This window comes from Colias croceus, chromosome 16, assembly GCF_905220415.1.
Source record: "Colias croceus chromosome 16, ilColCroc2.1".
Classification (NCBI taxonomy): Eukaryota; Metazoa; Arthropoda; class Insecta; order Lepidoptera; family Pieridae; genus Colias; species Colias croceus.
The window spans coordinates 1,921,790-1,946,286 of record NC_059552.1 but is presented as its reverse complement, the minus strand read 5'-3'; the positions used below and the strand labels follow the sequence as shown (position 1 = coordinate 1,946,286).

Genomic DNA, 24,497 nt, shown 5'->3' with positions numbered 1-24,497 from the left:
TAAAACTACCTTTATTTATTTAATACAGCCTCTAAAATATCATGATGTATGTACCTATATTACTTAATATAAGTGTTTTTATTTTGGGTGTACAATTAAAAGAAGAATATTCTAGAAGAAGTCTAATTGAATAAATAAATGTTTGAGTTTGAGTTTGTAAATAGGTATGATTTTACGAGGTAATTATAATCATTTTCCTGTTACTGGAATAGCCACATCACCGAATTCCATACTAAGAACATCAAAGTTTGAACCACTTCCAAAACACGTTTTTCCTAAAATAGATGAAATCTCTAAATAATATTAATGTAAATCAACTTCAAACACACTTCTTTAAGTAGGAAATATCTAAAAATTAATAGAAAGTAAAACCCCAATAATAAATACATTAAGATGAATCCCACAATTCGGCTAAATGTTACCAAGAACAGACCTCTGCACTCCAACAAAGTTTGTGAAACAATAAACTCCAACTAAGTTTAATAAACGAATCGCTACAAGTTTTAAGGAATGTCTTTTAGAAGTACTTTCGATAAAAAGACTTAATACAGACGTGACATGGGTACATGGGAAGTGAGAGTGAAAACCCAAGTTAGTTAATGGGACACGCACATTTCTTCACGATCGATTATTATCTACCCCTAACCCTTCTGAGATATTGCCAACAGTTATTCTTCTAGAATTATCCGTATTATCTCTGATATACCATTATAAGCTTTTCTGGAATTGGTACAAGAAGAAGTAAAGTGCGAAAGCGTAATTCTATCATTACCATAACTTTTGCCTTTTACTTCTTTAAAGTCTAGAGTCCTTACCAAAAACTCAACTTTAACCCTCATCTGAAACTTATTTTTTACACTGGTATATATTCAAAGCTACCGCTTCCTTGGTTCAGTGGTTGACGCGTGAGTGTAAAACCTAGGGGTCCCGGGTTCGATTCTCGGTGGAGACGAAAAAAAATGTCTCGGTCTGGCAGGACACAGAAGTTTGATCACATACTTGTCCCTAAAAGAAAATCGATCAGTCAAACAGATGTAGGTATGCATAATGAATCTGCCCCTTACCCCACTAGCGGACACGGGAATTCACTTTTTATATCCAAAGCTAAAATTTCAGTCGTCACAGAAATTGTTTCCTCAGTTGCCAAGATAAATCTATTAAAAAACACACCGGATATATTGCAGTTCTATTAGTCAAGTTGTTATTGACGGGGGTCCGTGCCTTCCTTTTGTCCAGGGCCTTTGGTCATTTGTCAAACGCTAGTCACGGGCCGCTTTGACATTCTGACTTTTCTAAATGACTTTATTTGCTGCGGAATTTGAAAGATATCTCTATGCTGTATATTGGAAACTAATGGTGTATGATAAATGTGTTGTGTGAGAAATGTTTGTAGTTTTCTTGCTTACGCGTAATTCTTGTAATGTGTATTTAAAGAAAGGAACATGTATCTCGAGTCCTTTTTTGAATGATTTAAAAGCTTCATTATAATGTAGGTATTTCATAATAATCCAATCATCGCATATAAAGCAATATAAAAAGTAACATTCTTCTATTTGCGAACTAAATAAACAAATATTGAGTCGACTTTTGCATAATTTTGCATAGTATAAAATATAGTCAATATCTTGTATCTCAAAGTCACTGTAAATAACGTTAATTATCTATAAATATTTAGATGTTTTTATGAATATATTCATAAATATTATAATATTAATAAGAAAACGTTAATTAGAAAGAAAATGTTAGGTACGTACCTGTTCAACCCACACGTTCGTTGTCATGATTTGATTCTTAAGATTCTGAAAAGAAAGAAAAATATATTAGAGAGATGGAAGATACTAATTAAGGTCGCTAAATTGTATATTCCACTGCTATGGTTCAGTGGTTAAACCTGGAGCAACTACTTAGAGGTCTACAGTTCGATTCCTGTCGAAGGCATCAGTATCACAGAGCATAGAACTGACTTGTGACTAACACTTGTGTAGTTAAAAAAATCGATCTGTGAAACTCATTTTAATTGAATCAGTCCTATTTATTATTAACATTAACTACATAGTCTAAGAATTCATATTACTGAACAGTATATCACTACATAGTATAAAACAAAGTCACTTTTTCTGTCCCTATGTATGCTTAAATCTTTAAAACCATCCAACGGATGCGGTTTTTTTAACAGATAGAGTGATTGATGACGAGTATAATTGATTTTAATACATACTTTATTAGATTCTAGACACAACGGGCGAAGCCGCGTGCTGAAAGCTAGTTGTCAATAAAGATTTTTTCATCACTACGGGAGAACGGGGCTTCATAATAGATAATCAATAATTTGGTATATCAATCCGTTAAATGCTCCAGCATGAATTGACATTGGCAACAGGATAGTAACCATTTCCTAAAGATATTGAAGATGTGTATCATATTTTGTTAGCGTGTGTTCGGAATGAAGCCATGTTATCATTTATGGTTGGAAATGATATCTATAATTTGCGGGTTTGCTGAATTATATTTCATCAAATCGACTTCCTTGATTAATTTGATTTGTATGGTTTGATAGGTAGTAGGGATAGATAATGATGAAATTAGTTTTTCTTTTGTGATAGATATAATAAAGATATTCTTAAAATATATAAAAATCCAAAAAGCATCTAGTTTGTTCGCTTAATTGTTATGATGTTTAAGTGGTCGTACTTTACAATATTCAAGTCTGAATATGAAACAACATCAACAATAAGGTATTGTAAAAAGCACATAGTATTCAAGGAAAGATTTAAAAATAACTTTTTATTGAAGAATCCGTATAAAGTTTCAATAAAATAATAATATTACCATCCACATTCTATTCACCTAAAAACTTCCCGCTTAAAATATCCCCACACAAATCTGATCCAATTTCCTCGTTAAAAATTAAGAAGTACTCGTTTTAAAGCCAAGTTATTGCCAATAGAAAATTTCAATTACGATAAAAAGCCAGTGAATTGATTCAAATTAAATCATAGCGAATCTAGAGTAGTCAAAGTTAGTACGTAGTTTAATGAAATTTCTTCAACAATCGGACAAAGTCAGTTCTGATATATATAACTGACGGTGCTCCGCGATATCTTGAGCTTGAGATAATGAAACTTGGATCGAAAACATTCCCGTTCTTGATCTGTGAAAAACGATTCTAATTAGATTTTTATTATTGAAATCGGAGAGTTATTAGTTTAATAAGTTTAAGAGTTTGTCAGAAACTTTTTACTAGATTACGGCTAGTACTTATTATTGTGAAAACTGTATTCTTCATAAAGTTTTTGCGAATGCGAAAGTAACTCTGTCTGTCTGTCTGTTACTCAATCACGCCTTAACTACAGAACCAATTTGCATGAAATTTGGTATAGAGATATTTTGATACCCGAGAAAGGACATAGGATAGGTTTTATCCCGGAAATCCCACGGGAATGGGAACTATGCGGGTTTCCTTTGAAAAGGCGGGCGAAGCCGCGGGCGGTAAGCTAGTTTACTATATTTTGTAAATATTTACTTATTTTTAAATGAGATTACGTCAATTAAGAAGAACGATGACTTTTATAAATGAAGAGTTTATAAACAAATTACAAATTTAAATTAACGTTGTTTATTAAAGTACCTAGTGTTTTATATTGTCAACACTTTACGGAAAATCACAACAAATTATCGCTCTTTGTAACGTAGACAAAACATTTTAAGGATGTTGACAAAAAAATAATCTGCTTTCATTTTTATACAAAAACTTTCGTAAATAATTCTATTATATTCCCACTATATTACATGGTACCTCTACACAATTAAAAAAAAAAATAATAATAAATAAATAATTTTAAGCTATTGCATAGCTTCTATCGCGGGCCTTGAGCGCGGGGACTGAATCGAGAAATTCCGTAACGAAAAAACCTCACGCTCCCCACTCCGACGGGCGGAGGGATGGCTTGAAGGCATAGCATGCAATAGCTTTACCGCGGCAGTCCCCGAGTGCCACTCGTCGTTTATTTTTTATTTTCAGATGTACATCCATATTTGTGTTAGTATACATTAATCTTAGAAACTATGTTAGTAATTATGTATTATAACATTACATTCCATACAAATTAAATTCATATAATTAAAAAAAAAACGACGTGTGGCACTCGGGGACTGCCGCGGTAAAGCTATTGCATGCTATGCCTTCAAGCCATCCCTCCGCCCGTCGGAGTGGGGAGCGTGAGGTTTTTTCGTTACGGAATTTGTTGATTCGGTCCCCGCGCTCAAGGCCCGCGATAGAAGTTATGCAATAGCTTAAAAAAACATGATTGTAACCTTTAAAAATTATCCATTATCATAATATTGCGTACGATGTAAATTTGCCCTCAATTAAATAATATAAAGCGTACGTAAAACTAAATACATTCCTACTATATTAAATGGTACGTTCACACAGTACATAGCATACCTACGTGTAAGAAATAAAAATCATTACACTTGGTATTCGCTAAGAAACATCTGTTGCATTACCCACATTATCAATTTTAAAGCAATCTCGCTGGAGAATGCAATTTTATCTGATCCCGAGTGCAAAGTCTTCAGTAATTAAAGTTAGAGGAATCCGGGAGTTTCCAAGAATGAAAGTTTTGTGTTCAAGTGTGTAATGTACTGAGTTTGTGGGTTCTTGTATTGGTTTATTTTGTATACGCCTGTAGTGGAGATTGTTGTTTGCAATGCTTTACTCGTTTCAGTATTTAAAACTTTTGTAAAGAATTTCATCAGGATTCCGGAAGAAATAAATGGAGTGGCGCCTTTGTTGTTTGTCTACTAGTGTAAAATTAAGGATAAGTACCTAATGTTATAAAATATCACACAAAACTATAAAATGTGAAAAATAAAAATATCACATACCTACCTATAGTTTTTGGATGTATCACAAAATAATATTATTACTTTATAAAATAATATTATAATAGTAGACAACGCAGTTGATTATATACCCATGTATTGAATGAAAATTGAAACATAAACTTTATAAATATTATAATAGCAGACAACGCAGCCCATGTATTATATAAAAATTGTAACATAGACGAACGTCGATATTTCCTAGATCGATTCGACTTAGGGTCAATGTACCACTAGCTGACCAAGCACCAATACATGACCAAAATTCAAATATAAATCCAATTAAGAAAATACGGCAGCCCCAGATGATAGTTTATTGTTTTTTCTATAAAGCAACATCATCTATAAAATAAAAACAAACCTTGGTGCCATTGGTCAGAAATATTGAAATTTTTTCAACACGAAGATGTTATTAAGTAGGTGCCCCGTAAGTAATCACATTTTTTACTAAGAGTTTTTTATCGGGAGTTGATTGGGAAATCTTAATTTATCTTGAATGCAATCGATTACTCTTTATATGTCTTGTTATAGGCATAATGTTGAACCATTCTGTTATAGACTTTCGGCTTCATTTTTTGCATGAACAGTTTTTCATGATTTTTAGCGGCCTGGTTATCTTTTGGAGCAACGAAACCAATTTTTCGCCTATTGTTGACCAGTATGGTCAGCTCTTGGTTCTTTATATTTTGCTAAGAAAGATTTGCTTTGTTTTGTGCTTATACCTAATTTAACAAACCATATAAGCCGTCTAGGTCCTATTCCAACACAAACAATGCATCTCGAATCAACATCAACGTCAGTCAGCCATTTCCTTGAACCTCCTTCGCCCAAATTAGTAGATTTAATAACTAAAAAGCAACAGCAAATAAGCCCAGCTTTTGGCAAACATTTAATATGGCCTTCTGATTCTCCGTTAAAAAAGAAGACTGAACGCTTGCCCTTTGCTACAACTTCCAAGAAATGGCAAGACTACTGGGTGTCGAAGGAAAAAGAGAAAGAAGAAAAGATTGTATGGTACGTAGGTATAGTCATTAAGGATTAATAACAGTATTGTAAGAATGATTTATAACATTAAGGGCCGATTTTTCAATGCCCAGATAAACAGTCTAATAACTACCCCTCGAATAGATTTATTCAATTGCTTATCTAACTCATAACGGCTCGCCTATTTTTCAATCGTGATTTATTTGATGAATAACTATCTGACCAAATATTTCCATATTGGCAGCTCTGCTTTTGGAGTGGCAAAACAAACATATTAAATTATATTATATATTTCGATGGAAACGACATAAAGGCAGCGTCCGGCAAATTTTCAATGGCATGATCATCAGTACTATCAAAAACATCAATTTCAATATGATTTTAATTGATAATTATTTTATAGAAAGAGGCTTTATTGTAAAAATTCTACGCTCTATGTTATTACATACGAAAATATCCCAAATTTGACGCGTCAGTTGTCAACTCAAACGTCTAATCGTCGAATAGCACGCTATCTGGCCGTTGGAGCAGCAGATAGATTTATTCCTCAAATAACGTAGTTATTCGATAGATAAGTCCTATTTGTCTATTGAAAAATTGAATATTTTGTTAACTGAAGAATAAAGTCTATCTAGCTGTTTATCTGGGCATTGAAAAATCGGCCCTTAATAAAAAAAACTTCAATATAAATACAGACTTTTTTTATTTATTAAACAAAACTAATGTTCGAAGAAGGACATTTTGTCCATTTTGAAAATGGTCAACTTTTAGAGCAATGATGGTCAGATATTGGTGATCAGTGGTCAGGTAATGGTATTTTTAGCAGAAGTAACTTTCAGAGTAGTTTTCATAAAACCTTTAAAGGTTATCAAATTGATACTAAGAACAATAGTTGCAGTGACTATTCAATTATCTGTGTCCCAAAAATAACATTGAACGTAAAACAAATAACCCGTTTTTTATATATAGCTAAAGATAAAACCGCTTAAATGGTCAACTAGTGGTACATCAACCCTACTTAATGTTTAATTATTTTTTATAAAGCTATTGTAAAATTTTACTTCCAAGAATCAACAACATTGCGAAGCCAATTATGTGCATATTATAACCACGCAGATACTATTATAATATTAAGGGCTGATTTTTCAATCGTTGGTTAAAACTTATTCATTGAAGAACGTATTAAACTACCATTTCAAAAATATATTCTAATTTTCCACATTTGACAGTTTACATGTGACATTTTAAAATGTTCGTGTAATACTTTATTGGACGGATAAATTTTAACCAAGGATTGAAAAATCGGCCCTAAAGCTTTATCTATTTATTTAAATTAAGAACACACAAGAGTAATTCCAAAAAAAAAAACACAACAAAACACACAATCTAGCCATTTAATAACCTTACTTATATCACAGATAATTTTATTATCATTAATTCTATATCACAGATAATATAAGCTAGCTAGTATAGTATCTGTGCTATAGCTATACAAGATAATGCAGCAGGGTTTTTGCATTCGCCCTACATAGCACCCAAGCCAATTACAAAGTTTAATGAGCCGTCAGCCGTTCGTCGACATCACTGTTTACTCAGCAAAAATTAGATTGGGGTTTTCACTTACCCGCAACTAATACAACTGGAAACTTTCAATATGTTTAGTTTAATTAGCTGCCACTTTTATGGATCGTGCGCTAGTTCAAGATGGGTATACTGCGGTTATAAATTACTGGAACTTAGTTTTTAATTGAACTGATGGAGTTTTTAGAAGGGCTTTTGTCATAAATTAGTTTTAACGTATTTGGTTTCAATTCATTTAAAGATAGGAAATACTTATAATTAAATTATATTTTAAGGTAGAAAAATTATTTTTTTACCCTATCAGTGGATTAACTTTGAGTTCATGTTATCTTGCGAATAACGGTAGCTGGTTGTATAATAGATAATAATATCTTGAATGATAATAGCCATATTTTTGCTACATTTCTTTAGTATCAATATTTCTAATTTCCAAATATATTGTAAACTAGCTTTCCGCCCGCGGGATTTCCGGGATAAAACCTATCTTATATGTTAATCCAAGTTACTCTCTATATGTGTGCTACATTTCATTGTAATCGGTACAGTAGTATTTGAGCGAGAGAGTAACAAACATGCATACATACACATACATCCAGTCTCACAAACTTTCGTATTTATAATATTAGTAGGATAGGATATGATACATATTTAATTATAATGCTTATAAAGTTTAACAAGCAAATATAAAACCAAGTTATATTTAAATAACATTTCTCTACAAATTCCACATTAGTTTCACATCCGTCTTTCATTAATATTTATAAACTAGCGGTCCGCCCCGGCTTCGCCCGTGGTACATGTTTACGTTTTCTCTCCATAAGAACCATCCTCGTACTTCAAGGAATATTATAAAAAAAGAATTAACGAAATCGGTTCAGCCGTTCTCGAGTTATGCGCCAACACATTTTGCGATTCATTTTTATAGTATAGATTCTTTGAGTAAGTCACCAAGGCTCAAACCAGTGGAGCAAAATAATGAAACAATATTGTTCTTATAATTAATTGTAAGGACGTGAACTAATGAAATAATATGAGAAAATACATTTCTTATAATAGACAATATAATAAAATTATCGGAAAAGGCTTCAACAATGATATTTGTTTGATACAGTTGTTTATTACTTACTTCTTAGAATACAAAATTATTTGAATTGTTTCATTTGTTAACTTTGAAGGACTTTAATTACGGATGTTAATAAATGTAATTAAATTTAGTAAATCAGTATTTGTGAATCACTACGTCATAGTATAAAACAAAGTCGCTTTCTCTGTCCCTATGTCCCTTTGCACCTATGCTTAAATCTTTAAAACTACGCAACGGATTTGGAAGCGGTTTTTTTAATAGATAGAGTGATTGAAGAGGAAGGTTTTAGTATATAATTTATTAGGTTTTAGACAAAGCGGGCGAAGCCGCGGTAAGCTAGTGATATAAAAAGTTAAAAGTAAAGGAAGCTTACAAAAATAATCTAATATTTGGATGGTTATTTTTTTGAAAAAAAGTTTAATGGATGTATCAATGTTATGAAAGTATACTTCATTTCTTGAGCTACTGTATTCTCCCTTGAGATTATGTACAAAAATCTGTACATTAAATTATAAAAAGAACATTTTTGCCGCCCACGTAAAAAAAGTAGAGTCATAATAATATTATTTTTCAAAATAGTTTTTTGTCTTAGCTGTTAGTTGTTGGTGTTCGGTATGAAAACTTTTATGATGTTTTTCGTCTATCGTTAATATGCTGTGCTAATATGAAACACGATGATGACGTCACGTTTGAAACAATACTTGATAATCCTTATTGACGGGTATATCTGTTTTGCGGGTTGTGTAAGCCCAAACTAATTCATAATTAACAAACTAGCTTGTAATCCTACTACTATAAATGCATAGTATGTACATGTCATGTACACAACATTTATGACACGTATGTATTAAACAAACTTTTGTTTTAGGATAGAAAAAGATGATAATAGAAAAAATAGGGAAGTTAGGTATGTCTATCGAGCCGATGTGGCAAAAAAACAATATAATTTAATTCGCAAACATTTTAGAACTATAATTTTTTTTTAATATTTATTAGTCTGAAAACGATTCGATTATAGAATAAACTAACGGTTCGTCCCGGCTTCACCCGTGGCACATGTTTACGTTTTCTCTCCATAAGAACCATCCTCGTACTTCAAGGATTATAAAAAAAAAAAACAATTAACGAAATCGGTTCAGCTATTCTAGAATTATGCGCATACCAACACATTTTGCGATTCATTTTATTATAGATCAAAAGATTGGTCAAATTCATAACACGAAGATCAAAATATCATCTAAAGCTAGCCGCGTAACAGCCCCTTAACTAATTAAACTTTGTAATGCCTTTACGAAGGTACTCGCCTTAAGTATTGCGAAACAGTAATTGCGGACTTAATTTTTTAATGACTTAATTGCTAAATGGAGCGGAATTAAAATTTAAAGCGAGATAGTTATATATTTATATATACGATTATAGTGAGTACAGAGGGGTTAGACAAGTGGCTTTCGTTTAGCGTAACGTTTGATAGAATAGATTATGAATGTATGAGATTGACATAAGCTGTAGATAAATGTATCGACAGCTTACGTCAATCTCATACATTCCTAATCTATTCTGTCAAACGTTAGGTACGCTAATAGAAAGCCACTTGTCTAAGGGGGCTGGAATGCAATGTTCTAACTGAAAGTTACGCGATTAATTTAATATTGAAGCCATTTGAAGCTGTCTTATTAATTTCGTATTTTGTAACTGATTTTTAGTAGATCTTTTGATTTTTGATATTGTTTAGTTCCGACGTTTCCTAATTTATAAGATTACTGATAGATTGTTTTGTTTGAAGTCTGTTTAGTCTCTATGGCGATTTACAACAGTCAATTGACTAAACGATCTATCCTGCTTAATTTATTTTATTTACTCATTTATTTATTTATTTATTATTACAAAGAACATGTTACATGCGTTTCAGTAAGATATATAGGTACATAACAATTATTACAAATAAACATAAGGCATATATGTACCATAACAATTATTACAAACAAACATACTTCCCTCCGTGCTAGTCGCTGACGCCACTGTGTTACAGCAGGGAAGTTTATTATTATTTTATTTTAACTTATTTATTTACTTATTTTTTTGCAAAATGTACACTACGGTTTATATAATATTATAAATGTTCTCGGTAATTGCTTATATAATAGCCATACCATATAATAGTGATACGCCATTGTTCAGAACTGTGTAACATTTTCGGAGATGACTTCGTTATTACCAAATACCACAATCCGTGTCGTTTTTAAGTTAATTTTTACACCAAAATCACCCCTGTTAATATTGTTTAAAGGAACAAAATCGCGTAAATTTCAAACCTAATAAATGACAGAGTTAACCTGTACCACACTGACCTCGTTTGTTATAAGTGATCCTATAATGAGCTTTAAGACCTGTGACATGTTACTGAGAAGCGCTAGGTTTTATTCTAAGAAATGAAACCGCGCAATTTTAATGTGTGTAGACTGTAGGGGTACTATTATCTAGTAACTAATAAAGTAGGTAAAGGTATTCAATAAATAGCCGTATTCACTTATTACCTTCTAAGAATGTAATGTACAATTTTTTTAACGAATAAAACAAAATGTAATTTTAACGTAAAGCGTTGCAACTTGCAACTGGAATATCATGTGGTATAAAGCGAGTTTTAATATATATATTATATTAAAAATATGTGAGAGTTTTGGAATATAGAGCATTTTTGTTAAATGCGTATCTAGTATATATTATAAGACAAAGCGTAACCACAAAAAATATAAAACTATGCGTAACAATATTCCATTTATGTATGTTATTATCGCTCAACCTTACGGTTACCCATTTTCTTGAAAATCTTGTAATTTGTTCAAAGATTTAAAACGCCGTACAACAGCTCCATAACTTTGTAAATGTAAAAAAAGCTTCTGCCGCTCATGTAACATAGACATAAGGTTAATTCTGTTTTATTCAGTACTAACTTTCCGCCGCGGCTTCGTCCGCTTTGTCTAAAACCTAATAAATTATACACCTTCCTCTTGAATCACTCTATCTATTAAAAAACCGCACCAAAATCCGTTGTGTAGTTTTAAAGATTTAAGCAAACAAAGGGACATAGAGACAGAGAAAGCGACTTTATTTTATACTATGTAGTGATTTCACTATTATATGTATAATACGTTTCCATTATCGTGAATCGCAAAGCTGCTATAAATCAACGGCCAAAGTTGACATCTTTTTAATAACAATGGACTATATTATTATCCTTGGTGACCCGGTCATCGATAAGAGTAGGATATGAAATATGTCCCCCCGTAGGTGTGATAGAGATAGAGTTATTTCCTTTTTGTCGATAATGCTTTAATAAAATCTTATATTTATAAACTTGTAGCACAATATTGAAATTATTGTGATAAGTTTATTATTTCAATGTCGTGTTGATGAAGCTGAGTTTCTTCTTTTCTCCTCTTATTTGAAATTAAAAATGTAATATAAACGAAGGTTACGATTTAGCAAGGCAATAAGAGCTGATATGCCTTCATCAAAATCACATCTACTCTGTCATATCAAAAAAATGATTACCATTATTTTGAGTATCACTACATAGTATAAAACAAAGTCGCTTTCTCTGTCTCTATCCCTCTGTATGCTTAAATCTTTAAAACTACGCAACGGATTTTGATGCGGTTTTATAGAGTAATTCAAGAGGAAGGTTTTAGTATATAATTTATTAGGTTTTAGACAAAGCGGGCGAAGCCGCGGGCGGTAAGCTAGTTTTAATCTAAAATACTTGATATCATTTAATTTCAGCTGCATTTCTATACTTATCTACTAGTCCCTACTAAAACCCTATATCTTATGTAAACGATTTATTCAAAATCCGTAGCTAGAAACTTGTGGTATATATTCGCTGATTTCAGAAGACAATTGCACTGAAATAAGCCAAGCAATTCGCGTCGCAACCCGAATTAGCTTAAGTTTCAGCTCAAAGGAACTACATCCTGATGGAAAGCACTACCTAGCTCACTGAATTAACCGCAAATGCTCACGTATTATTACTTACTTTATAATTAGTTGATATATATACTAAAAGCTCTATTGGAAACAATACCGATATTTGTTCATTTTGATATCTTCTTATATATAAAAATGAATCGCAAAATGTGTTGGTAAGCGCATAACTCGAGAACGGGTGGACCGATTTCGATAATTCTTTTTTTATTATATTCCTTGAAGTACGAGGATGGTTCTTATGTAGAGAAAGCGTAAATATGTACCACGAGCGAAGCCGGGGCGGACCGCTAGTAATGAAATAAAAGATACGATTAAGTATGTATTATATATCGCATTATATTTTTTTTAGAGGAAGGCTGACAAGTATCTTTAATTTACTAAATTAATGAAAACTTATTTCAAACTACAACATAAAATTTTAGAAGCATTTGATATAGCTGATATTCATATATTATTAAAATATTTAATCATTGAACAAACTGATTTACTAGCAAATAATAACTGGCGTAAATTCTTCGATACAATGTAAGGAAAATAAAGTTTGATCAGTAAGGTACTGTTCATTGTTGTAAACAATAAGAGAAACTTTCGTTACAAATTAACCTGAAACAGAAAATAGTTATCGAAATAACCGTATAATAATAATACGTGCAACGTAACACGTGCACAATCTAGGACAGACGGTAAATAAAGGATTACCTACTTAGATGATACAATATATTTCTTAATTGTTATTTATATCAGAAATATAAATACCAAGCGCCAATTAAACTAATGAGCAAACATCGTAATAAGCTATTCATTCACAATTAACTCATAACAATAATTATTGTTTTAACGTAAATCTTAACCGTCTTTAAATTGTCAGAACTGAGACAAAATGTAACTGGAACCACATGGGAGGCATCATTTCAAATAAACTAAGAGTGTGTGAACCGAGCACACGAGTCAAAAGCATTTAGCAAAATTCAATACTACAAAAATCGTCGCCTTTCTTCATGACGTGACGGTAGAGCAATGATGAGACCTTGAAATTTTACTCTCATAGCGCCTAAAGAAGTTTCACTTCAAAAAAAATTACCGAAAACCGTTCACCAAGTCGAAAGTTTTGAAAAACCATCAAATACGGTCGAATTGACAGTTCAGTTTTTAATATTGTTGAAAATAATAAGCACAAAGTCGTGCTACTAACTTCCTCTAACATCCAGTTGAAAATTGAATGAACCATTTCCTGCACATGTATGACAAGCTACAGCATAATGCAGATTGCATTACGTACGTCATTGTGCTAGACATTGTACCAATTAACCTTTATTGTGGATCAAATTCTAGTTGGATTAAAGGCTTACCCTGATTGCTTGATTTACCACGTAATAGCGTTGTAAGCTTTTCATTATTTCCTTCTTAGTTTGGGGTCTGAGTAGTGTTTGGTGGCTATTTATACAATGGGATGTGAAGTTGAGTGTGTTAAATGTATCTTAGCTAAAAGGGTACTTTTTAAATACATTTTGAATATTTCTTAAATAAAATGTGATCTATTTGTACACTATGATAATACTTATTAGTCTGTCAAACTGTTAAATTTATTCGGATATATAATGGTATATAGAATGTTGGTGGTACAAGTTACTTTATAACTGGTGATGAAAATTTGTACGCCTTCCATCTTTATTTCTTAAATCCAAAAGAATCCGGGGTATATGCTATCCCATAAAACACAATACGAATTCTCCGTACCTATTAAACAGCGCTAAACTTTTTGCACAACAAATCCTTCCTAATGTGTTCCCATTTGTTTTTCTAATGTACAAAAAGAACGGCCTCCAAGATTTTTATTACACGTCTGCTGGGAATACGGATATCCATTTTCCATACTTTGACCTTGTTTTCGCGTAAAAAAGGATTTGGTGACGTCCCGATAATCCAGGACCTTCGTCATAGTTCCTTGGGGTAGCGTGTCATATCTGGGTCGTTTTAATTTGAAATATCCTTGTGATTTTAGGTTTAGAAGGTTGTAAATATGAATATTGATATTTATTTAAATATTGGAAAGCGACGATATAGTCGTATGTATATTAATTAGAATTCTATTGTTAGATGCGCTATTATTTTGCATAAAAATAATATTTTTTTATCAAGCTTCAATAGAAATGAATTACTTCAAAAGAGTCCAAACATAACCAATATACTTAAAACACCGACATGAAAAAAAGGATACTTAACAAATTTTGGGTAACACGGAAAAAAGGGCAGCTCAGCTGTATTTTTGGTCGAAGTTAATGACTCACATTACAAAACCGGACATTGATAAAGTGATTTTTATTTGTTTATTCAAAGAGTCTTTATATACATATAATTAAATTTACTGGTATTTCAAATAAGTCGTTACATCTAGCTGTTGAACTTTCCTTAAGTAAAAGTAGCTTCTCAATTTGATAGGATTATGCTGTCCGTTCTTGTTAGTTACGTCTTCGACAAACGATGGCTGAAACAATTCCATAAAGATCGAAGATGCTATAAACTCCTTATGAAGTCTTTCAAAAGATTTATAGACCATTTGTTCAAATACCGTTAACACGTGATAACGCTACGTCATCACAATTTGAAGCTAAATGAAAAATGTTCACATTTAATACATCCTTATTATCCGGCAAAATGGTATAATCGTTCAATGTACTGTAAGAATAAAAATGATAACCACTGAATTGGGCCGCCAGAGACGTAACCGAATTTACAATGCCACAGGCTAAAGATTTTTCATTGTACGCAGAACGATACTGGCGGTATTCCAAGTTGATCTGTCGACTTATACCTACTCTTTGGCACGGCTTTCGATTCGAGTTGCTCGTGCTTTTGGATTTCGTTTTGAGATTGCGTCTCATACTTTGGGTGTGTTCAAGGTGGCTTTTACTTGAAGTGGACTGTGACTTTATATCCTATTCTTACTAGTACTCATATGTTTATATTCATGGTATTATAATAATATTAAATGAAGTACCGTCATACAGAAAACATCGTTAAAAATTGGTATAATTTTCAAAATTATCACCCAATTATAATAAGGTACAATGCACCATAACACTATTTTAAGACACGCACTAACACGTAGACAACCATGTTAGAATTTCCCTTTATATTCACGAAAAATACGTTTGATTTAAATGACAAGAACCATTACACCCCAAAATTTAAGGGTTTACATAATGTAACCTCGTCCTGTTTCCCCGCGTCCCTCGAAGGTACGAGAAATATACTACATCATAAATGTCTTCTAGAACATGAAATAACCGAGCCCTTTTTATTTCCACAAATAAAAGTATTCATGCATATGTTAGGACGAGGATACAGGATTCTCTTGTCACGCCTGCTTCGTTGAAATTATTGTGCTTGAAATATATTTTTCACATGTAAAGAAACAGATTTGTGGAATATTCTGGAAGTAATTTTATTACGTTCTATTTATTCGGAGGTTATTGTTGTATAAAGCTTATTTCGAAACGGTATTTTATTATTTGATATTGAGTACCGTTCTTCGTATAATTTCTGTACAATTGCGACATTTAATAAATATCATTTCTATTATACTTTACGCATTATGATATCATTCTCATAAATGTATAATATATCTACTTAGAGCTCATTGGACACTTATATCAAACAATAAAATCGCTTAAATTTCCATTAAAATAACAAGAAAACAACACAATTATTCGAAAAGCACACGCTACAAAAAATGTCGCATCACCCAAACAAAACTTTCACCAATTTAATTATCACTAAAGTCAGCCGAATTCGCTCGAAACTTTACATCGCAAATTGTTTTCGCTTAAAACATTTAAAATCAACGCCTGAGAGGGTCTTCAAAATAAACTAGCTACCCTTTTACGGTAGAGCGCAGAAGCAATGGCTTGAGGTCTGTCGATTTTCCCTTATCGTTGTATATTGTGACCCTAATTAAATTGGATGAGAGTGATCCTCTGTTTGGTAAGTCCTAATTTGTTTGTGTTTGTTCATTTGCGAATGTTGTATTTCGATATTGTACTGTCATCTGTGTTTGGGAATGCTCGTGGCTGATAATGCTTTGTGTATTTAATGAGGAACAAAGACAATATATATTATATTGATTCACAACAAATTTTAAGCGTACTTTTTATGGCTAGTTTTTTCCGTTAGAAGTTTTAATGCCACAAGAGTTTATCTCTTTTGTTTTTATAAACTTTAGCTCCATATTAGTTTAGATACATTTCTAATAATTATTTTGAATCTTTTTATTCATTGGCAATTCCCAAATATATACCTTTTTATATACAACACTGTAATTTAAATCAATACTGACATGAAAATGAACCCTATCATTGAAAATGAACATGAATTTCACAAATTTCAAATAAAAATTAGTTATCCCTTCTCAGTGAACTCCACACTAAAGAGATCAATATAAAATAAGGTTTATCCGAGCGGGTCTTACTGGGCTTTGTGGCCGAATTAAATGTATTAACGTTGAGACGATTGTAAAAATTCCCCCGAGTATTAGCGAAAAGTTACTTCTGACTGGATTCTATACTCACATTGTATTTTTCGGCGCATGAAAATTTAAAAAAGTTGAAGTTTTTTCAGTTTAATATAGCGAAAATTATTATTCATTAATAACTTAGGCCCCGGAATCACAGACACAATAGAAAATCTATTGTGTCGTGGACCGATCGGGCCGCTCGCTCGGGGCTCAATGGGTTAATAACATACTAGCCACTCGCACAGGTTACGCCCGGTAAGACTTTCTGTAAGACTTTGCTTGATAATGTAATACATAATAAATAGATCTTTACATGCTTTGCCTAATTATGGAATCTATTACAATAGATGAATATACCCTGTGTTCTTAAAAGTTATACAGGGTACTGTAGTTTGAATATCACAGTCTTCATAAAAATAAATAAACTATAATTTGTAGTTTACTACGGCCTGTTAACTCAAAATAACTATCAAGTACTTCAACAGTAAGGAAGCAATTAATTCACTTCCATTGACATGGTAGATGTGACAATTTGTATTCAACAGAGAGACTGGTCTCTAACGTTAAAGTATTAGTATATCGTTAGCCATGACACGAAGATACTGCTTTCATTAATATAAATAACGACTCATAGTTACATGTCATAGGATTAATCGTATTATGAGTCTTTAATTATCCACTTAGATATTAAACCATACATTTGATATTTAGTTTTGTAGCATTGAAATGTTATTTAAATGATTTTTTTTTTAAAGAATAGAAGAAGTTAGATTACGAGGATTTTAACCCGTGTCTTTTGCCAAGCCAGGGCAGGAAATATACGTTTTTTAGATACATTAGATGCAGTAGATATTATATTATTATTAAATAGTTACTTCATGTAAGGGCCGATTTTTCAATGCTTGGATAAAACTTATCCGTCCAATAAAGTATTACACGATAATATTAAAATGTCACGTAAACTGTCAAATACGAATTAGAATACGTTTTTAAAATGATAGTTTTATACATTATTCGACGAATAAGTTTTATCCAAGCATTGAAAAATCGGCCCTTAATCAAACTACGCAACGACTATATTATCTCCTTATTGATATCTGAATGTCAATAAGTCAAAAGAAGACAAGAGAGATCAAGGATCAATTCAAAGTAATTGAAACAGAATTCATCAAAGGATTAAACCGAAAACCGCACGCGAAATCTATCATTAATAAAATGTGACGCCACGCCCAATAGGGCTCTAACCAAGCTTCGCCTTGAGGGATCTTTATTAAAATCGTCGAGATCCTAATTTACATTCTGTCAACATTGAAAATGAGAAATGCATCTCATACAAGATACTCCTCAGGGAATAATGCAGTAAGTGCAAACAATAACAGCGAGCGCAGTGATTTAAGATGACACACATACCGGAGTGGAGCGAAAATAATTATTTCAATACCCAGCAGCTGTGCAGCTAAATGTTTGGATCTTTCTGTTAATTATTTCGAATGTCTCTTGTCGTTCCAGAATGTTCTCGAACGTTCTAGAAGGTTCGAGAACAGACGGAAGTATTTAAATTAAAGTAATACAATGGGATTGGCATTTGGTGGTTCCTGGGCATGGTATTGGAATGCTGCATGTAATGCAGGTAATGTGTTACAAAAAGAAAAATAGTTATTTGAAAATTCGTTTGTTTAGTTTCCATGGATTCCTTTAAATACACATAGCTGTGATACAAGGGCAAGATTAATTGATAAGAAGGGTACTTTATTATCTATGCTTTGTTTTTATTCCGGCTTCTTTAGTAAGTTCAGTTTGTCGGTATATAACCGCGTTGGCGCCAAGCTTCTGTGAGGGTGTGGCAGACCCGGGAGCGATGTCAGCGTGACCCAATTCACACTGAGGCATGCTTTTATTATCGAAATAATAATAATAATAATTTTTAATGTTTTTGAATTTTTTCTCTAATAATATTTCCGTGTTAGCATAAAGTTTAGCTGTAATTTTACAAAATTAATGTGTTAATTTGTTGTATATTTTTAAACCAGTCTCAAACTATTAGGAAAATGTCACCTTAAATGTTAGTAATGTAAAGTTTCAATAACTTCATAAAAATAAACATTTTAAAACTTTACCTAACTTGGGGACAATTTTAATACCTAGCAATTTTTCATAATGTACATTTATTAAAACTGCAACTTACACAACTTGCAAATAAAAGGGCAGCCTATTAATCATCTAGCTGCGAAGAAATATGAGAGTTTAATAAAAATATTTTCATTTTTAATAAAACTTCTGCGACGTCAATAAATCCTCATTAGCTGATAGCTTCAAAGGTAGAACAATTTATAAACCGAGTGTAGTGTAAACAGGCTTACAATTTCTCATTTACTCTCTAAGTGAAGAAAACTTAGTGCGAAAGCTTTATTATGTTTGGAGAAATAGTGTTTAAGTTTAGCTTTTAATCATGGAGGATTCATGTTGGTTTTCATTAGGGCAGTGAGAATTGTTGTTTATGGTGAAATTCTTTTAGCTTCACTTGATTTCAACGGAAAAGGGAAGATGAAATATTTAGTTAAGGAAATGAAAATAAATCTCTAACATTAGGAAATAGGAGGAAAAAGGAATATAGAAGTTTCACATTATTAATTGTACATTTGTGTGGGAATATTTAAGTCAGGAAGATCATAAGAATTAAAAATACCCAGGATTAAAACTGCAATATATTATTCAAACAAAACAAGATAACAATTATATTATTTTACTAAATTATTAGACTTAGGACTGATTTTTCAATCGTTGGTTAAAACTTATTCGTCGAATATCGTATTAAACTACCATTTCAAAAATATTTTCTTCTTGCCTTTATTTGACAGTTTATAGGTGACATTTTAATATTATCGTGTAATACTTTATTGGACGGGTAAATTTTAACTAAGGATTGAAAAATCGGGCCTTAGGGCTTATTTTTCAATCGTTGGTAAAAACTTATTCATCGAATAACGTATTACCATTTCAAATATTATGTATTCTAATTGTCCGTATTTGACAGATTACAGGTGACATTTTAAAATGTTCGTGTATTTTATTTTGTAATCTAAGGTTCGTGTAGTACTTTTGAAAAATCGGCCCTAAATATCAGTAGATTATTGGATTGAGCGATCTATATTTTTTTCAATATAGAGTCGAGGATTATATTATTCATACATATTACTTTAAATAACTCATTTAACGCTTTAAAACGTTAAAAACAATTCACACCTACAACAAAAACGTTTTAATCAAACTCTCAGATAAATTTAATTCCCCACAACCGAAAGATAAGCGAACTTTTACCACCGTTGTGGTGACGTATATCAAGATTATCTTTGAATTGTTGCGTATTTGTTTGCATATATATATGTGTAAATAATGGAACATTCCTTCCCGGCCCTACCCGGCCCATTGATCTCCCAGATTAACCTATCATCCATCTTCTTGATTGAAATCCCTTTGGATTTGCGATAAAACTGCTAGCTCTAAAATTTGGTGCAAGTAAATTGTCGCATTTGGAATGCCTTGGATTGAGGCTGAGTGTATGTTGTAGAATGTAGTGTATTGTTTTCAATGTAAGGTATTGTAAGCAACGTAAGTCTTGAAGATCTGTCTGTTCTGTGATATCTGTTCTAAAACCTTGTACAGATTATAATATTAATTTATTTATTAATCTCAAAAATTTTTTGATTACCTACCTGTTTTACAATAATTTAAAAGTCTGCTTTGGAATATAAGCTATATAAGCTTAAGAATTGATATAAAAGTAAAATAATATATGACATAAGCTGATTATAATTTCTAAGCTTGTACAATACATAAATGGAAAAAAAGTATCCTACAGTTTTTATAACGTATTGCTTACAAAAATTATATTATGTACCCAACATAACTTAATAAATACAATATATAACACTATTATATTAAAAAACTATCTATCCTTTTTCTTGCTCAAACTATTTAATAGCAGTTTCAGCATACAAGCCCTATGACACTGTAATAAAAAATTACGAAATTCATGTTATACTCAAGAATGTTATAAAAACATTATTACCCACTATCAAAAGACCGGGCAAGTTAAATATGAAAAGTTCTAAACAAAACCTCTATTTTCTCATGAAATATTTTTATTACTTCAATAGTTTTTGGCAAAGCTTTGATATAAACATTACCTACAAATAATACTTTATTATACCGTACAAAAAGATACGTAAGTATGGTGTAATGAAAGTCACTATTATAATTATTGAGTTTTTCTTGAGATATCTATACATAATATAATAAATCTGTAGAAGGGTCGATTCTGTACATTGAAAATATTGAAAAAATAACTAGCAGGGGGTGTTACTGGATCGATACCAAACCCAAATATGTGATTAAAAAAATTTTTGTCTGTCTGTCTGTCTGTTTGTCTGTCTGTCTGTCTGTATGTGAAGACATCACGTGAAAACTACCGGTTCGATTTCGATGAAACTTGGTATAATTATACCTTATTATCCTGGGCGTAAAATAGGATACTTTTTATCCTGGAAAAATACGTAGAAAAAAAATTAATCTTAATTTTTCAGTTATCCATAGACGTTGTTCTGTAGTAGGTACCGCGAACACACGTTGCGTATTATTATAGACCTAGCCGTATTTGGGTCCAATAGATATTTATAAGATGTCATTGTCCGAGTTACTCAAAACGGAGAAATAAACCATCCACGCAAAGACCGACATCCGCGCGGACGGAGTCGCGGGCGGAAGCTAGTATTATATATTAGTGTATATTTTAACTATTTAATTAAAATTGTCTATATAATTGAGAATAATTTATTTAATTTTATACCGATATTTCGAAGAAAATTCAAAGGAAAAAGTAATTTGAATTGTCAAAAATTATACAAAGAAATATCGATGCTTGCGTTACACAAATCTTATTTGTTTCTATTATTATTTTCTTTGAAAATCATACAAAATACTTTTCTAGATGATCAAATTATCATCTATATTTACGTAAAAGCCTCTAAATTCAACATTATCACAATAAATTGTTAAAACATACCAACTTGACAGTAATTCATAGCCAAATGAAATTTAAAAATACCATAATAAAGTATTCAGTACAACAAAAATCTTCTTTACTCCCATTGTAAAAACATAGTCACATACACTACACACTACGATAAAGTCAGGCGTATTTTCCCAAGTATTTAGGGAAGATTCGGGTTCAAGCCACGGCATTTCTATTATGCATCTTAGTGGAGCGTATGTATGTATGGATGTATGTATGTAGCATTCATGTATGTGGGACACTGTATGCCAGTTATGACACGTTCCAGGACCTAGATAGGTTCAATGGCTGTCTAGAATGAGGGATTGGTAAGCTCGAATATTTCAGACATGTTTGCATAATGTATCGGTTAGGTTCTTACCTGTGTATCGACGTCATAAATTATGTATAAATAATGTTATCTACGTAATTTTGTTAAGTGATAAAGGCTTTGATAAAAGGATTAGGAAATGAAGATAAAGGATTAATGATACTTAATGTTGAAGCTACGCGTAATTATTGATATTTCGTACCGACCGCGACGCGGACATTACCTTACCAATAGATATAGCACAATCACTAACATATATTTATATAAAAAAGAGCGTGTGTGCCAAGCACGTGTCAGAAGTGAAACTTATTTGGCAAGATTCAAAGATACCAAAATCGTTGAATTACTCCATGATGTGATTGGTACTGCCGCTACTGCCATGACACGACATTGAAATACGCTCAACGCACCTAAAGAAGTTTCACTTGAAAACTATATACCTATGCTTATTATTTTTCCTTGTGAACAAAATAAAACAATTTTTCAAGTAAAGTTAAGCGGTTATCAATAACTTCCTACCACACATTCAACCCTTGCCTTGATTAAACATGTAAAAATAAAATCGATACACAATTTCCCATTCGTCCACAATCCGGTCATCTATCGCGGCTTCATTTCCTGACCCTTGGACCCTTTTGGTAAATTGAGTGAGACAAATGCACTAGTGATGTAGTTTAATGAGTTCAGCTAATCGAGGTCATCTGTGAGCTATTTGGTTTGGAGTTTTTGCTTTACAGGATAACTATTACGTACTAGCTGCAATTTTTCAAATCGGATCAGTAGTTCCTGAGATTAGCGAGTTCAAACAAACAAACTTTTCCGCTTTATAATATTAGTATAGATATACGAACTGATTCATTAAATAGATACTAGAATGTTTTTATGAGGCGAAAGAATAGGAAACATTTGATCGTGAGAGTTGAGACGATATTTGAAAGCGCGTATTTCACAATTTACTAAGTTTCTTATATATAGCATTATTTAAATACGTTGACATAATAAATCTTAGTTGTGTTCTGTGTGTTAGATGTTATTAAAAGACTGAAATGGGATGTGCGTTTAAACCTGCTTAATTTAATTTTAATAATTCAATTCTTTCGTATTTTCAAAACTTTTACTGCATTTAAATGCTATATTAGATAAAATAACAAAAACAATTAAAATATAGAGGCATTGACTAGAGATTTATTTTAAAACAGTCTGTATATTATGAATAGTTTTAATTTGAGTCACATACAATTAAAAGCTTCTTCACCCACATGTTTTTATTCAGATAACTACGATAAAAACAAACACGCATAACATTTCTAACATTTAACATTCCTCTTTTCCATATTTAAATCGAGTTTCAGAAGTTGCAAACAAAAATTAAAACGGCAGTTATAATTAAATCTCACGCCAAATTACGGCTAATTTGAACTTAAATTTTAAACTGTTACTCAACTTTGAGTTGCAGTGGATGATTAAAGCCTGCACTGCGAACAATTAACACTACCTAACTCTGACAACAAATTCCATTGAACTAACCTAAAGCTCTAACTCATATCGGTTCATCTGTTAGCATATTCCAAAAGGTACAAGCAAATACAGCCATTAAATACTTGCTTTAAAGACACTTTTCGCCTGAATACCTGTTCAACGACATGAATTTGTGATAATCTTTTAAAAGGTGCTGCTTCTAGGTTTGTTGAGTTTCGGGTTTACTTAGGTTTTGAATATTAAACGTGTTTTTACTTGAATGTTTTTGAGGTTAATGTTGTTTGTAAATTAGTGATTTACATTAGGTGTTTAATGTTTTGTGCTTTTATAGCTAGACATATAGGTTAGATACATTTCTTTTCAGCTTCATAGGATATTATGTATGAATTGAATTCATATGTTCAGTGGTCTGTACTTTTGGACTAGTGGAGCGAATAGATTATTTTAATACGAATCAGTTAAATTTTATATTTGATGTAACTTTCTAGGACCAAACTCAGCTTTTTTCGATCAAAAATATAGTGAGAAATTGAAGGGTTTTCCAACTTTCGAATATACGCACACAATATAGATTTATTCATCATTTTTTTTATAATTACCTGAA

At 31.8% G+C, this 24,497-nt stretch overlaps 1 protein-coding gene across 1 annotated transcript in view; it reads right to left on the bottom strand.

Annotated features, from left to right (window-relative positions):
* Window positions 1-24,497, bottom strand: part of LOC123698597 (acetylcholine receptor subunit alpha-like 1) — a 204,427-nt gene that overhangs the window by 17,320 nt on the left and 162,610 nt on the right. Inside the window, exon 5 of the mRNA XM_045645306.1 lies at window positions 1,755-1,799. Within this exon, the coding sequence (XP_045501262.1) occupies window positions 1,755-1,799 (45 nt within the window). The remainder of the gene's footprint in view (window positions 1-1,754; window positions 1,800-24,497) is intronic.